The 16,333-nt window shown below is 43.2% G+C and overlaps 1 protein-coding gene across 7 annotated transcripts in view; it reads left to right on the top strand.

Moving 5' to 3' along the window:
* The window catches only part of PIWIL1 (piwi like RNA-mediated gene silencing 1), a 420,330-nt gene that overhangs the window by 216,984 nt on the left and 187,013 nt on the right, over window positions 1-16,333 (top strand). For all 7 annotated transcript variants that reach the window (XM_033957205.1, XM_033957206.1, XM_033957208.1 and 4 more), the window contains exon 13: window positions 10,695-10,882. In XM_033957205.1, the coding sequence (XP_033813096.1) occupies window positions 10,695-10,882 (188 nt within the window). The remainder of the gene's footprint in view (window positions 1-10,694; window positions 10,883-16,333) is intronic.

The following is a 16,333-nucleotide window of genomic DNA, read 5'->3' as shown; positions in this document are numbered from 1 at the left end:
GCTCTGGAGTTCCTCACTGTCCTCCTGCGATCTGATTGCCCAGCAGAGTTTTGTGTCGTCTGCAAACTTGATGATCTCACTGGATGTTCCGTTTTCCAGGTCATTGATATAAATATTAAAAAGGATCGGCCCAAGTACCGAGCCCTGGGGCACACCACTAGTCACTCTCTCCCAGTCGGAGAACTTCCCATTTATGCCCACTCTCTGCTTTCGGTTTTCCAGCCATTTGCCTATCCATCTTTGTATATCTCCCTCTATGCCATGGCTTTGTAGCTTCCTGAGAAGTCTTTCGTGTGGAACTTTGTCAAATGCTTTCTGGAAGTCCAAGTATATTATGTCCACCGGCTTTCCACTATCAATTTGCTTGTTCACGGTCTCAAAGAATTGGAGTAAATTCGTCAGACACGATTTCCCTTTCCTGAATCCATGTTGACTGGGTTTCATCAAGTCGTGTGTGTCCAAGTGCTGAACTATGCTATCCTTGATCAGTGATTCAATCATCTTGCCGGGGACAGACGTAAGACTCACAGGTCTATAGTTGCCCGGTTCTCCTCTCGATCCTTTTTTGAAAATTGGCGTGACGTTCGCTTTCCTCCAGTCGTCTGGTATCTGACCAGTTCTGATTGACAGGTTTGCAAGTTTTTGCAATAACTCTCCAATTTCAATCTTCAATTCCTTCAAGACTCTCGGGTGAATTTCATCCGGTCCAGGGGATTTGTCACTTTTAAGTTTGTCGATCTGGTAGTATATCTGATCTAAGTTCACTTCGACTGTGGTGAGGCTGTCCTCTATTTCTCCTGTAAACAGTTTCTCCTCTTCAGGTATTGTTGAGGTGTCCTCCTTCGTAAAGACGGACGCAAAGAAGGAATTTAGTTTGTCTGCGATTTGTTTTATCTTCCTTGATGTACCCTTTTCTTCCCTTGTCGTCCAGGGGTCCCACTGCCTCTTTTGCAGGTTTTTTCCCTTTCACGTATCTAAAGAAGGGCTTGAAGTTTTTGGCCTCCCGGGCTATTTTTTCCTCATAGTCCTGTTTTGCTTCCCTCACCGCCTTGTGACATTTCTTCTGTTTATCTTTATGTTTGTTCCAGGCTTCGGTTGTCTTCGTGCATTTCCATTTTTTGAAAGAGTCCTTCTTTTCTTTTATGGCTTCCTTCACCTGTATGGTAAGCCATGCCGGTTCTCCTTTGCCTTTAGTTCTCCGATCTTTGGAAATCCTCGGAATGTAGAGATCTTGTGCTTCTGCAATAGTATTTTTCAATAGGCACCATGCCTGATCTACTGTTTCAAGTTTGTCCATCTATTTGCTTAAATTGCCAACTTCCCTCCATCCCTTTTCAGTTAGCTTGGAGGTCACCCACATGTGAGAATATCATGCCTGCTTGTCCTGGGATAAAGCACAGTTACTTACCGTGACAGGTGTTATCCAGGGACAGCAGGCATATATTCTCACAACCCGCCCGCCTCCCCGAGGTTGGCTTCTTTGCTGGTTAGGTGAACTGGAGACCACGGGGAGGGGATGCGCCCTCTAGTGGAGCAGGAAGGCACGCATGCGTGGAGCAGCAGAGCAAACTTAAATCTTCAATCAAGTTTGCTTGAAAAAGCTGTCCGCATCGGGGCTCCGTAGATGACGTCACCCACATGTGAGAATATATGCCTGCTGTCCCTGGATAACACCTGTTACGGTAAGTAACTGTGCTTTTTAGACCCATTATTTCTTCCCCCCCCAAAGTCCGGCATATGCACTTCTCTTTGAACCCCCATCCCCCCTCCCTTCTACACCAGGGCCGTCTTCCCTCGAAGGCCTGCACCCCATCCCTGAAGGCCTGCACATTCCTCCCTGAAGGCCTGCACTCCACCCCTGAAGGCCTGCCCTAGCCCTTGAAGGCCTGCCTGTCCCCCCTGAAGGTCTGCACCCCCCCTGAAGGCCTGCCCCCTCCCCCGAAAGGCCTGCATGTTCCTCCCTGCCCTCCCACATCCATTTACCTAATTCCTGCAGGGAGCAGCCTGCAGAGAGGATCACTGGTACTTTAGTGATCCTTGTAGTTTGCCTTAGGCCTCAGGAGCTATCTTCCCTCTGCCCCGATCCTGCCTCTGACTCAGAGGAGGGGCTGGACCGTGGCAGAAGAAAGACATCTCCTGAGGCCTATGGCAACCTGCAAGAATTGCTAAAGTACCGGGAGGCCAGGGAGAAAGCAGGACACCACAGCTGACTTCCTGACAGACCCTCCCCCCTCGCCTTCTAAAGCAGGAGCGGCAGCGGCCATCCAGCAAGAGGCAGCGCTGCCGATCCTGCTTTAGGAGGCGAGGGGGAGGGTCAGTCACAGAATTGGGAGGCCAATTTTTTTAGGGGGGTTTAAAACTCGTATCTATTCGAATCGGGCAGCACTAAGAAGTCCTTGGCTCTTACCTCAACAGGCTTCTTTCTCCTGTAGTGTCCTGTAGTGCACTACCAACCTTCACCCCGCCCTGCCAGCACTCTGATTGGCTGGTATTCTTCAAGAGGCGGGCCAGTCAGGAGGGGAAAAAGAGAAGGGAACCCGGCTCTGCGATTGACTGGGGTTGCCTGAGCGATTGACCGGTCGATCGTGATCGACGTATTGATCACCCCTGCTGTAAATGCTTGATTATGCTTCAAACAGTGTGTGACAAGAGGAGCCTATACTCTGTTGTTGAAATAAAACTTTTGTGTTCTGTCACAAGTGTTCTGAAAAGCAATTGTAGTCTGACCCTACATAAATCCTAGGACATAGGCAAATGAACACATATTCAACAAAAGAAGTGGTGCAAGATGTTAACATATCTCAGATCATAAATCTGACCTATACATGGATGTAAAAAGAAACCTGTGAGTTCAAGTGTAACCTCACAAGTCATGCATCCAGTGCACGTGTAATGACCACCAGATTGATTCTCAACTTCAGATGTTCTGCTATCTGATGGACTTAAAAGTTCTTTAAAGTTTCTTTGCATTGTAAAGGCTATTTATTCAAAAGTGTGTGTCACTAAAGGTGGGATGCAGTTTTATTATGTCCCAGTGTCTCCTGAGTATTTTTGTCACAACATTCATTTTAGGTGAATATTGCAAAATGCATGCAACTGTGCTGGATCCCCAGTCAAAGCAAGGGCAGATATTTTAACTGTTTTCCAGAATAGGATAGCTGTAATTTAACTGACTGTTGTGAATGACCACCTGGTAAGAAGGAGGTTGAATTTTTTTCCAGAGAAAAAAAAATCCTCAGACAGGTCTAGATTAGTTTGAGAATACAGTCTATGCCTGTCAGTTGGAAAGATAACCTTCAAATTGCCTGCTGAGAACTACAATATAATCTTGTTATAACGTTCTTTATCCCAGGACAAGCAGACAGCATATTCTCACGTAAGGGTGATGTCACCGACGGAGCCCTGGTACAGACCATTTTAAAAGTGCATCGCCACTTAAGACTTTAGAAAGTTCGCAATATCTCAAACCTCCTGACATAGGGCATGCAGTCCCTCAGTTTTCTAGTTTCCACGGAGCTAGTAAGACGCGCTTCAGCTTCGGTTGAAGTTTCTTTTTCTTCATTTGCCTTCCTACTCTCAGGGTTTGTGCCTTTTTTTTGTCATTTTTTCTTTTATTTATAGTACTTTCTTTTTTTTATTTTTTTAAAAAAACCAAAAAAATCGGAACAGTTCGTTTTATTTTCCCATCACGGGCTTTGGCCCTCAGGGCCTTATGGACTTTTTTCACCATAGAGTTTGATTTATCAACGGCTGTGTTCCCATCCATGTCCTGCCCATTGACGGATTTCAAAAAGTGCGGTCGCTGTGCTTGGGTCATTTCATTAACCGACCCTCACCGTTGGTGCTTGCAGTGTCTGGGACCCGAGCATCATGCCGACTCTTGCTCCCGCTGCTCGTCCCTTCAGAAGCGCACCCTAAAAAAATGGTTACTTCAGCACAGACTACTGTTCGGTGCCGCAATGGACACGGAGTCCAATTCATCTCAGACACTGTTCGCACCATCAGCATCGATGAAGACGACACCGATAGTGGATCCCCCAACATTGACTCCGGTATTGCAGCTTACAGTGGTAAGCCGGTTAAGAAGCCTTCCCCCACTTCCTCTGTGCCTCAGGTCAAATCAGTAGTGAGCCAAGTCCTGCCGACCTCTAGGAAACCCAAAAACGCTCTGCTCCGATTTTGGTGAGTGCCTCAACATTGGCCTCCTCATCACCGGAGTGTAGACTGCACCGAAGGTACCGGCTAAGAAGCCAGTGTATGCTTTGAAGCAACAGATTCAGGAGTTGCTTAAGGTTAAGTTATGAGACCAGCTACAACTGCTGCTACCGACTCAAGTTTTTCCCATGTTGACATCGACTCCACCAGTGCTAGTCCGGTCTGAGCCTTCAACACCGGTTGCGCCGGAGGTGGAGCCTCCATTGGTGCCGCCAGTTCTTGTCCAGGAACTGACACCTACTCACCGGCACCGATCTCTCTCAACTCAGACATCACCTGACTCGACACCGGTGAGGTTGGGCAAGGTATTGCAGAAGTTGAAACACCTTGAACCCTCCATACCGGTCACTCGACACTAAGTCTGGCCAACACGAGACTCAGATCTTTTGGAAGATTCAGATCAGGAACCTGTTCTATCTGACCATGACGGTTCTTCAGAGGAGGGTTCTCTTCACCAACCTTCTCAAGAACTCCCTATTTTAATTGAGAAATCTTCCTTCTCTAAATTTTTGAGAGAGATGTCCGAGACCATGTCTATCCCTCTTCAAGCTGACTCAAAATGGTCTAAGGAGTTTCTAGATGCTTTGGATTATGTTCAGCCATCTAAGGGACTCCTTAAGCTCCCTATTCATGACATTCTATGGGAAACATTTTATAAAAATTTGGAAACGCCACTTACCATTCCAGTTGCTCCTCATAAGTTGGACTCTTTGTATAGGGTAGTTTCTATTTCAGGTTTTGATAAAGTTCAACTTCCTCATGAGTCTCTCCTAGTTGAATCTATCCTAATGAAATCCTCGGGGGCTAGTGTATACGCATCTGTCCCTCCTGGCAGAGAGGGTAAGACCATGGACCGGTTTGGCAAGACACTTTTCCAAAATGCTATGTAAGCCAACCGGTCTGGTAACTACACGTTTAATTTCTCTCTATATAAGATGATAGCACCTAGTAGTAAGAATATTCATCCTGGAGATCAGAGATTGATCCAAGATGGCGGACATGTAGCAGTGGTGTTCTGGCTGTCTCTTTTTACTTCAAAATTTACTGCTTTTTGCTTCTTGCAAGTTCTTGACTATGCCCCATACTAAAAGGAAAGGGGCCATGAGGATATATCAACCAGTGGCCCTTACCTCTTCACCGACACAGCAAACACTTAAGCGTTTTTTAGAGCCACGGAATGCCGCTGACCCTCGGACTTCCCACTGGCGGCAGTCCTCCGCGGTGGCATCGAGTGAGGGAGCACTCGAGCCCTTGGATTTGGAGACATCTTTGTCACCGCAAACGATCTCTGCACTGCTCTGTCCAGCGAGCGGGCAGAGCAGCGACTCGTTCTCCGGAGGGGAGGAGGGAGTTGATTCGGAGCAGGTAGTGGGTGGAGTTACACACTCGGCTGGAGAGCAGGGGAGTAAGAACTCTGAGGGAGTTGAAACCTCAGGAAGAACTCCTGTTAACACCCTGGATATCCTCCTGGAGGCCATAAGGAGAATGGAAGAGAAAGTGGAGAAGACAGCTTCAGATGTTCAAGTACTGGTAACTAAAGTAGACTCCTTTACTTCAAATATTGAAAAAGTGAAACAAGAATGCTTAGAGAAGGTAGACTCTGAGGCTATTCCCTTGAAAAATGCCATTACTACTATAATTAGAGACCAGACTACTCTTTCACGCAAGATAGAAATGATTGAAAATTACAATCGACGTCTTAATTTAAGAGAATTGAATTGTCCAAAAATTCCTTCTATGCTACCGATTGACGTCTTTAAAAAATTTCTGGTGGAGAATTTGTCTTTTCCACCAGATAAATTACCACCTATAAACAAGGCTTATTACTTATCAACACCAAAAAAGAAATACTGGCTTGGAAGAAGTATTCGTTTCTGAAAATGTACCACTTTCTGGGAATTTATCAGTTGACATTGAACTACAAAATTTAACTGCAGTTTTGGAAGATTCTTTCACATATGTAAAGGACAGAGCTACATTAATTGTAAACTTTATATTTGAGCAAGATCTCAATTCAATCATGAGGTTATTCTTTAAAAAAAATAGGTACACCTTTCTGTGGTCAACATATATGGCTACATCATGATATTACAAAACCAACACAAGAAAGGCGTAAGCTTTTTTTAGCAATGCGAGAAGACACAAAGAAGTTGGGGACTACTTTTACTTTACCTTATCCTTGTAAATGCATAATTAAATATATGGGTCTAAAATATGTTTTTTATGCACCTGATCATCTAAGATCCTTTTTGGATCTTAAGGGGTTAATCAGAGGTGGAGAATCTAGCCCTAAAAAATAAAATCCGGGGGGGGGGGGGGGGGGGAGGGGTAGACGTAGAGCCATTTCTTAATTTATAATTTCTCTTTGAATATCTCCCTGTAACTGGATTGTTTTCCTAATTTGAGGTCTATGAAAGAGTTATAACCATCAAGAATTGGTTTTGTTTCTAACAGTAATGTGAATATTTCTTATTTTGGCCTTTTTTTTACATAATGGATTATGACTCTGTATTGCTTTAACAAGTTGTATTACTTGTGAATAATATGATAATGAATAAAAATAAAATAAAAAAAGAATATTCATCCTGCTATCCTTGTTGAACACCTGCTATAGATAAGTAATTTCATTGTTTTTCCCCAAGTACAAGCAGGCATGATGTGGATGATGTCATCCATGGAACCTGGTACAGACACTGCCAAGTGCATTGTCACTTAAAATCTTTGGGCAGTGCCCATACCTGCCTGTTCCGGTGCCTTCCTGCCCAGTATCTGCTCGAAGGATCATCAGTTCTAAGTTTTCAGTGGAGCTGACAGCCTGTCTTTGGTATCACCTCAGTGCATCAAACTTTGAAGCCTTTTTTGTGCCTTCCCATTATTATTTTATTCTTCATTATTGTTTTCCAGCATTTTCATCGAGTTTGATTAAATTCTGTCAATTTTTTTTTTTTTGGCTTTCTGGCCACTTTGAGGCCCTTTTTTGACCCAGGAAACCAACATTTTTTGGGCATACTTTTCACTTGAGCTCCCTGATCCATCGAGCCTTTTGACTTAGCATCAGCCATTTTCCCCTCCATGTCAAAGAGGGTGGTGAGTATCTTCAAGAGATGTACTTGATATAATTGGGCTATTTCAGGCTCTGACCCTCATAATTGGTGTGTTCAGTGTCTAGGTCCTGAACATCAGGACATTTGTTGTGAACTTTGTGTATTGAAAAGAGGTCACTTAAAGCCTGAGAAATTCAGTGCGATAAACTTTTCGGTTCAGCATTGACATCCAGCATGGCAGGAGAGGTGGAGCCCGACGCTAGCATCTGTAAAGACACCATGTGCATCAGGCTCTCTAGAGACAAGACGATTCATCATCTTCATCCGTGTCTTGTGTTTCAGGAGATGCTTCATTTAAGAAAGCTAAGTACTACAAACATTCCTCACCTTCTGGATATGGTATGTTTTCCCAGGCGTCGCAACTCTTTGATCGCTCTCCATTGCAGCAAGTCATGTCTCCTTCCAAGCATGCCTCGACATTGAGATCTCCCTCGCCCAGTCAAACAGTACTGCAGATTGCTTCCACAATGATATCTCTTCTGGTGCAGATGCTGACTTTTCAGGAGTAGATATGTCGAGACATCAGTCGAGGATGAAGTCAAGCACCCCCGATTGATGTCAAACATCATGGTTGGCATGGTCCCATTCCATCCATGTCAACAGAGGAACTATCTCCTGGGTCAAAGCATCAATTAGTAAAGACCTATTTGTTTAAGCAATTTGTTACTTGATTGGTGATTACATCATAGCATTCACATTATAGTATTAGAAAACTGTATATTGTATTGTTGCTTCTCATATGTCCTGTATTTCATCACTGAATTGTTCAGTTCTCTTATATTGTGAACCACATTGGGTGTTGGCGGTATAGAAAAATAAAGTTATTATTATTATTATTAATAATTCCTACCTTAACTTGCTTCAACGCACAGTCAGTGCTCTTCTTGAAGCACACTCCCTGATTTACCTAGGAGGGAGTATGATTCAAATATATCCTATCATTCAGAAGAGGAGATCCAGACTTGTCAGCAGAAGAATGTTAAGGCACACCTGATGATCCTTCTCCATCTCAAAGGTGTAGGCCTTTGCTGGAAAGCATATTTTATACTGGCTTTGTAAGGCAAATGTGTCGAACTCTGTCAACTAAAATGGAGACTTAGGAAAAACCTCAGTGTGACCGTTTTGAGCTTTTTGTCTGTCACCTCCACTATATTAAAGTGTCTTCATATAAAGTCATGAGAGATACCCTATTTAAGAACTGGGAGACCCCTCTCTGAGTTCTGGTAGCTCTTAAAAAAATTGGCACAGTGTATAGAATACAAAAGTGTCCAGGGTTTGAGAGAACACTACCTCAACATCATTCTTTAGTTGTGGAATATGCTTTAAAATGTTCACATAGTTCAAGGATACTTCTTCTCCAGGAAGAGAAGCAAGAACATTAGACTACTTTGTAAATGTATTTTTCAATCATTTTTGCAAACAAAAAGAATCATGGATTACCAATTCTTTTTTTTTTTTAATTCTTTATTTAAATTTTAAACAACAATTCACAAGCGTAATCTTGTTCCATGCAATACAGAGAAAGAAAACAGATTTCACCAAAATAATATATCAGATTTGAACAAAACATTTCAAATTTGAAATAAAACATTTTATCCCTTCCTTAGACCACAATGAAAGGGGTGTGATAATCATAATATTGGAGACATAAATTAAAAAATTTAATTCAGAGGAAAAGGCTTAGTAAGGCACGGCTACCCTTTAATTATATTTATATTCCATTCTACATCATACCTTGGTAGTCTTTTAACTCTTAGTAATCTTTTTAACTCTTAGAAACTCCTTTAAATGTTCTGAAGAAAAGAAAACATATTTGACTCCCAAGTACCTTACCAAACATTTACAAGGGTAAGCTAGTAGAAATGTAGCACCCAATTTAAGTTTCTTGTCGTAAGGAAAGAAATTATTTCCTTCGCTCCTGAGTCTGGATAAATCCAGATATGTTGTGCTCCAAATAATTTTTGAGAATTTTTAAAATATAATCTTAAGATCATATTTAAATCTTGCTCAAAAACAAAAGATATTAGAAGCGTAGTTCTCGCAGTATCTGGATAGAATTGGTAGTTCAGAGTTCTGGATTCGCTGAACTACCAATTCTATTCCTCTATTTATTTAAAGTTCTTACTTAACTTCCAGCTTTTGAGGTATTTCTCTTTCGAGAAGCTCAAGAAGTTTCAACAATTATCTAAGAACTTGTTCACTATGAGAAAGTATCTCTCTAGAGGCATATTTGAGGCACTCAGTGTTTCCTCTTGTACATCTGCAGTAGCAATAGCAATACACCGTTTTTCTTGGCTCAGAGTCTCTGATCTTGAAACCTGAGAGCAGGAGCATCATTCTGATCTTCCTTGCAACCCTCCTACTTCCCCTAGTTCACTTCTTAGCTTTTTTTATTGAACTAATGGTCCAATGAGCCGATGGGCAGGAAGGCACCAGCACACATCGGTATGGGCACTGCCTAAAGCAGTGTCTCTCAAACTGTGTGCTAAGGCACAGTTGTATGTCCCAAAGAGATTCCAGATGTGCCCCAAAGAGATTCCAGAATTTTACTTTAATTTTAAAAATTCTCTTTATAAGTATACACGAGAATAGATGACATCACGTATACAACAGTCTGTCAATGTTATGAGCATCTGTGTGTGTAAGGATACAACTGCCCAGGCAAGCATCATTCTTTGACATAAGCTTTCAAGGACCAAATGACAAGTAATTTTAGTTTTATTTTTTATGCAGCAAAGCAATCAAGGCTTTGTTACTTTTGGATCTTCTTACCTTTGTGAACTTGGATTTTCAGCTCTGACAGAAATTAAATTGGGAAAAAAAGAGAACGAATACAGATGGTGGATGATGAGTGTGTTTGCTTGTCGACTGTCGAGCCACGTTTTAAATTAATTTGCATTCAAAAACGATCACATCCATTGCATTGATTATGAATTCTAGCTACTTTAGTTTCACCAGTTACAATTACCCATACATAGCTTAAAGAACTTTAAATAAATAACTCTCAAATTTACATTTTTATTGGTTTTGCAATTTTATAATTTCAATTATAATGTGCCATGAAAAACATTTGCTTCGTTTAGTGTGCCAAAGCTAAAAAAAAGTTTGAAAGACACTGGCCTAAAGTGACAGTGCACTTGGCAGTGTCTGTACTGGGTTTTGTGGATGACATCACCCATATATGAGAATATTTGCCTGCTGTCTTTGGAGAGCACCTGCTACAAGTAAGTATTTTTGCTTTATTTCCATATGCAAAATGATAGCAGATTAATTGCTTTTTTTTTGTTGTTTTTCTGTTGACTTGGAGCTGTTGCTATTATATTTTAGAAGTTAGCTGTTAGATTATTTATGGTTACTGCTTTGTTTTTGCTTCAGTTAAAATATAATCCTACTTTGGTTGACTGGTCTAAAGAAACCAGAGGAATACCGCTGATAAGTGCTAAACCCCTGGACAACTGGCTTTTAATTTATACACGAAGAACCTATGATGCTGCTAATTCACTGGTGCAGAATCTGTCCAGAGTTACAGATGCTATGGGTATAAGGATGAACAAAGCCATCATGTAAGTGTAACGCACACATACCTTTCACATTCATGTCAAAAGAAATCATTTATAGGGCTCTGTGTGTAAGTATTGCTTTCTCTGCAAAACTCTAAGCAAATATAGTGTTATGGTATAGCATTTGTTTCTGTAATCATTTCTTTTTTCTTCTGCTCCTTTTAGTTAGAAAGAATTACTACTCTTAAAACCTAAGACCTTTTTGAAATTAATTTTGTTGTCCATGTCAGAGCCATCCAGAGAAATGATTATAAATCCCTGCCAGCAGGTGAGAGAAAAAGCTAAAATATGATTTTGTTCCACTTTTAAAGAAGACTAGTGTTGCCTTCTGCTTTTTAGTATTCCTCTATTTGCAGAAGTTGGTGCAGCCATTTAGTCTAGTGCAGCAGGATTAGCAGATCCTAGGATAGTAGTCTCTATATCAGTGTTTTTATTGAACAGGAACCCAATTGTGATCAAAGGGTAGAATTCTTTGGGATGATTCCTTTCCACCAAGACTTCAGCATTTGATTGAATAAGCTTCTAGGATTCAGCTTTCAGCTGCCTCTAGTAAAGTGTTACCAGTAAGAATGTTCCAGGGACCCTGGCTTCCAGCTTGAAAAGCTCTAAGTTAGTGTTTATCAAACTTTTTAATGCTGTGATCCCTAGATTGTGGCCAAATAAAGTTGAGACTTCCACTCCCAGCAGTGCAGAATAATGATGCACCTGTGGAGAGTCCACCCAGGTTGCAACCCGCTAAACTGGTTTTGTGACACTGTTTGAGTTTATGATCCCATAGTTTGGGAAGCTCTTCCCTAGGGCTTCAGCTTAAGCTATTTCCATTAGACCAAGTGCAGGTAAATGTGTTCCCAGAGTTCTACTTTCAACTGTCTCTCTAGTGGAATGGACACTGGTAATTATGTTTCCAGTGCAATAGGTGAGATATTCTAGATCAGGAGAAGGCAATTCCAGTCCTCGAGAGCCACAGGCAGGTCAGATTTTCAGGATATCCACAATTTTTCAGTCCTACTGCAAATTCTTGTGGTTTCATGTCCTGAAACTGCATTACTAGTTCTCGGCTCTGACAGCGACTCCCCGTGCCTTCACCAAGGTGTGATGATGGTTGTAGCAGCTTACCTGCGAAAAATGGGGCTGCAGGTTCACCCTTATTTGGACGACTGGCTAATCAGGGCTCACTCATTGGTTGAGGGTCAGAGCACGGTGGATCAGGTGATACAATTAGTTATTTTATTTGATATAGCGCCATTGTTAACAACAAAAAAGTCAAATCCAGGTGCTGGAGGACCTGGGCTGGATCGTGAACTACAAAAAGATCATTCTGATGTCCACGCTGTCGCTGGAACATCTGGGAGTTCTTTTCGACAAGGTTGCAGCCTGTGTATCTTCTAGAGGCGCGTAGACTGAAACTGTGTGCCCAGATTTCTTCCCTTCTGGAGCCTCTGGCTCCTTCAGCGTGGGCATATCTTCAGGTCCTGGGGCCACTATAGATGTAGTGCTGTGGACAAGGGTACACATGCGTCCTCTCCAGCATGCTCTGCCCTCTCACTAGGATCCATACAGGGATGTTTTACAGTCCTGTCTTCCATGGACTCTGGAGACTCGAGCCAGCATGAATTGGTGGTTTCTCTGCAGGGGCATTTTGTTGGAGATTGCCTCCTGATGAAAACAAGCCAACATGGCTTCTGCAAGGGAAGATCGTGCCTAACGAACTTATTACACTTCTTCGAAGGAATTAATAAACAAATGGACAAAGGGGGACCCCATAGACATCATATACTTAGATTTCCAAAAAGCCTTTGAAAAGGTACCCCATGAACACCTACTACGGAAACTGAAGAACCATGGGGTGGAAGGAGACGTACATAGATGAATCAAAAATTGGTTGGTGGATAGGAAGCAAAGGTAAGGAGTGAAGGGCCACTACTCTGACTGGAGGAGGGTCACGAATGGTGTTCCGCAGGGGTCGGTACTCGGACCGCTGCTGTTCAATGTATCTATAAATGATCTAGAAACAGGGATGAAGTGCGAAGTAATAAAATTCACATATGACACCAAACTATTTAGTGGAGTTGGGGCTAAAGGGGACTGTGAGGATTTACAAAGGGACCTGAACAAATTAGAAGAGTGGGTGACGAGATGGCAGATAAAGTTTAATGTAGAGAAATGTAAAGTCTTGCATGTAGGAAACAGAAACCCGAAGTGCAGTTATACGATGGGAGAGCTGGTAATGGGTGAAAGTACCCTAGAAAAGGACTTGGGGGTAATAGTGGACATGACAATGAAGCCATCGGCACAGTACGCAGCGGCCTCTAAGAAGGCAAATAGAATGCTAGGTTTTATCAAGAAAGGTATTACAACCAGAACGAAAGAAGTTATCCTGCCGTTGTATAGGGCGATAGTGTGCCCGCATCTGGAGTACTGCGTCCAGTATTGGTTGCCGTACCTTAAGAAGGATATGACGATACTCAAGAGGGTTCAGAAAAGAGCGACACGATTGATAAAAGGTATGGAAAACCTTTCATATGCTGAAAGATTAGAGAAACTGGGGCTCTTTTCCCTGGAAAAGCGGAGGCTTAGAGGGGACATGATAGAGCCTTACAAGATCATGAAAGGCATAGAGAAAGTGGAGAGGGACAGATTCTTCAAACTTTCAAAATTACAAGAACGAGAGGGCATTCGGAAAAGTTAAGAGGGGACAGATTCAGAATCAATGCTAGGAAGTTCTTCTTCACCCAAAGGGTGTTGGACACCTGGAATGCACTTCCAGAGGGTGTGATAGGACAGAGTACGGTATTGGGGTTCAAGAAGGGATTATATGATTTCCTGAAGGAAAAGGGGATAGAAGGATAGAGGATTACCATACAAGTCCTGGACCTGCATGGGCTGCTGTGTGAGCGGGCTGCTGGGCATGATGTACCTCTGGTCTGACCCAGCAGAGGCACTGCTTATGTTCTTATGATGATGACAGATGCCAGCCTTCAGGGCTGGGGAGCCCACTGCAATCGTTGTCCTGTTTAGGGGTGTTGGACTCCCTCTCAGAGGAAATGGTAAATCAACTGGTTGGAACTGAGAGCCATTCAGCTGGCTCTGATGTGATTTTAGAAGTCTCGAGTGCCAAGGGGTCAGGGTCTCCTACAATGCGACTGCAGTAGCCTTTGTCAGTCGCCATGGAGGGACCAAGAGCATCCCCCTGGCTCTGGAAGCCCAGCTTCTGTTTCTGTGGGCGGAACATCACCTCTAGGCGCTATCAGCAGCACATGTGGCAGGAATCGACAGTGTTCAATCTGACTTTCTCAGCAGACAGACTCTGAATCTGGGCAAGTATGACTTGTTCGCAGTGGCATTCCAAACCATAGTGCAGTGCTGAGGCTGGCCCCGCTTCGACCTCATGGCCACGGCAAAGAACAAGAAAGTGGACCATTTCTTCATTTGAAGATCCAAGCCCAGAAGTGAGGGTCTCGATGCTCTAGTGCAGTCGTGGCCTCAGGAGATTCTCCTGTATGTGTTTACTCCCTAGTCCATGATAGGCCAAGTCATTTGGCAGATTGCGGTCCATCCGAGCCAAGTCATTCTAATGGCTCCAGATTGGCCTCGCAGACCATGGTACGCAGATCTAATGTGTCTTCGCAAAGGTCGCAGCCTTCGGCTGAGCGCCCATCCAGACCTGCTTACGCAGGGTCCATTATGCATGGATGACCCAAGTTATTTTGCTCTTATGGCATGGTTCTTGTGCACACAGCCATAGAACACAAAGGCTATTCTGCCGTGGTTAACACTTTTCTCAAGTCTAAGAAGTCATTCACAATTTCTGCTTATGGTAAAGGGCAGAAGCCTTTCCAACATTGGTACGCTCAGGACCAGGTGGATCCTTATTTGGCTCCGATCTTGGTGATTTTTGCCTTTCTGCAAGCTGGACTGGATAAGGGTCTCACTATAGCATCTCTTCGAGTCCAGGTAGCCTGGATTTCTTGTTTTAGAGCCTGGGATTCTTGTTTTAGAGCCTGGGATCGTCATCCCTCTTTGGTATCTCATCCTGATGTTGCCAGATTTTTGAAAGGAGCTCTTCGCATCAGACCGCCGGTCAAGTAGCCATTTCCTTCCTGGGACCTCAACCTGGTACTGTGTAGCCTTATCAAGACTCCCTTTGAGCCCCTTTTGGATGCTTCCCTTTTGGACTTGAAGATCAAGATCTCGTGTTTCTGGTTGCTGTTACCTCAGCGCAGCGGGTCTCAGAAACCCAAGTTCTCTCTTGTAGGGAACCGTTCCTTCGTATCTTGGAGATGGGTTTTCCTGCGTGCAGTTCCCTCCTTCCTGCTGAAAGTGGTTTTGGCTTTCCATGTTAATCAGGAAGTGCATTTGCCTGCTTTTCAGCTTACTGGTTCCAAGATGCAAGATTGCCTTTTGAAGAAACTGGATGTGCACAGAGTGTTTCTTTGCTACATGGAGGTCACCAGTGAATTTCATCTATCTGACCATCTGTTTGTGCTGACTCATTCTGTTAAGCAAGGTGCTTCAGCTTCCAAAGCCAGGATTTCCAGATGGATCCTTAGGGCTATTTTGTCAGCCTATATTCTTTCCGGGAAACAGTTTCCTGTTTCCATCAAGGCACATTCTACCAGGAGTGTAGCTTCTTTGTGGGCCAAAGCTAGAGTTGTCTCCTCTGAGGAGATCTGCAGGGTGGAGATGTGGTCCTCTCTACACACGTTTGCCAAGTTTTACATAGTGGATATGGTGGTAAGACAGTACTCTGCCTTTAGGTCCTTGGTCTTACGGGCTGTCACAGCTAGGCTGCCCTAGCTTTTGGGGGACTGTTTTTGTATGTCCCATCTGTCTCTAGAATGCCTCGCCTATTGCACTGGAAAAAGATTATGTATTTACACTGGTAAGCTCTTTTCCAATAGAGGTGAGACATTGTAGACTCCCGCCTGTCCTTCCTGCGCCTGCTTACTGTCTCGGTCTGTTTATGCTTCTCCAAGTTGTTTCTTGGATGCCTGTCAGTCTTGTGGACTGGGAAGAATACTGTATATATGCTACTTTATCTGCGGGAGTATTTTCTGAGGTCCTTTGAAGCCTTTGTTGACTGTTTGCAGTTGATGTTCTAATCTTAATTGTTGAGCAGAATAGTTGTTGCTGAACTTGATTGCCATGGTGTCTCTACTTCATGTTGATTTGGTGGCTCTTATTGTTTGTGTATTAACTGTTGGTGGAACTAGAGAGCATAGTGAAGTACAGCAGAGGCACAGAGAAAAAATCTGGAGTGGATTCCTTCTGCAGATGGCACACAGCCTTGGGGACACTACCCATCTGTTTAGAATGTCTCACCTGTCTACTGGAAAAGAGCTTACCAGGGTAAGTACGTAATCTTTTTATTCTAGGATACTGACCTCCAGACAGGTTCTCAGTCCATCCTTCTGTATCTTCCCTCTTTTGAAGTGAATGTTTTGTTTTTAAAAT

Source organism: Geotrypetes seraphini, chromosome 8, assembly GCF_902459505.1.
Source record: "Geotrypetes seraphini chromosome 8, aGeoSer1.1, whole genome shotgun sequence".
In the NCBI taxonomy this organism is placed as follows: Eukaryota; Metazoa; Chordata; class Amphibia; order Gymnophiona; family Dermophiidae; genus Geotrypetes; species Geotrypetes seraphini.
The sequence above is the reverse complement of the archived record's forward strand: the minus strand, read 5'-3'. Positions and strand labels throughout refer to the sequence as shown.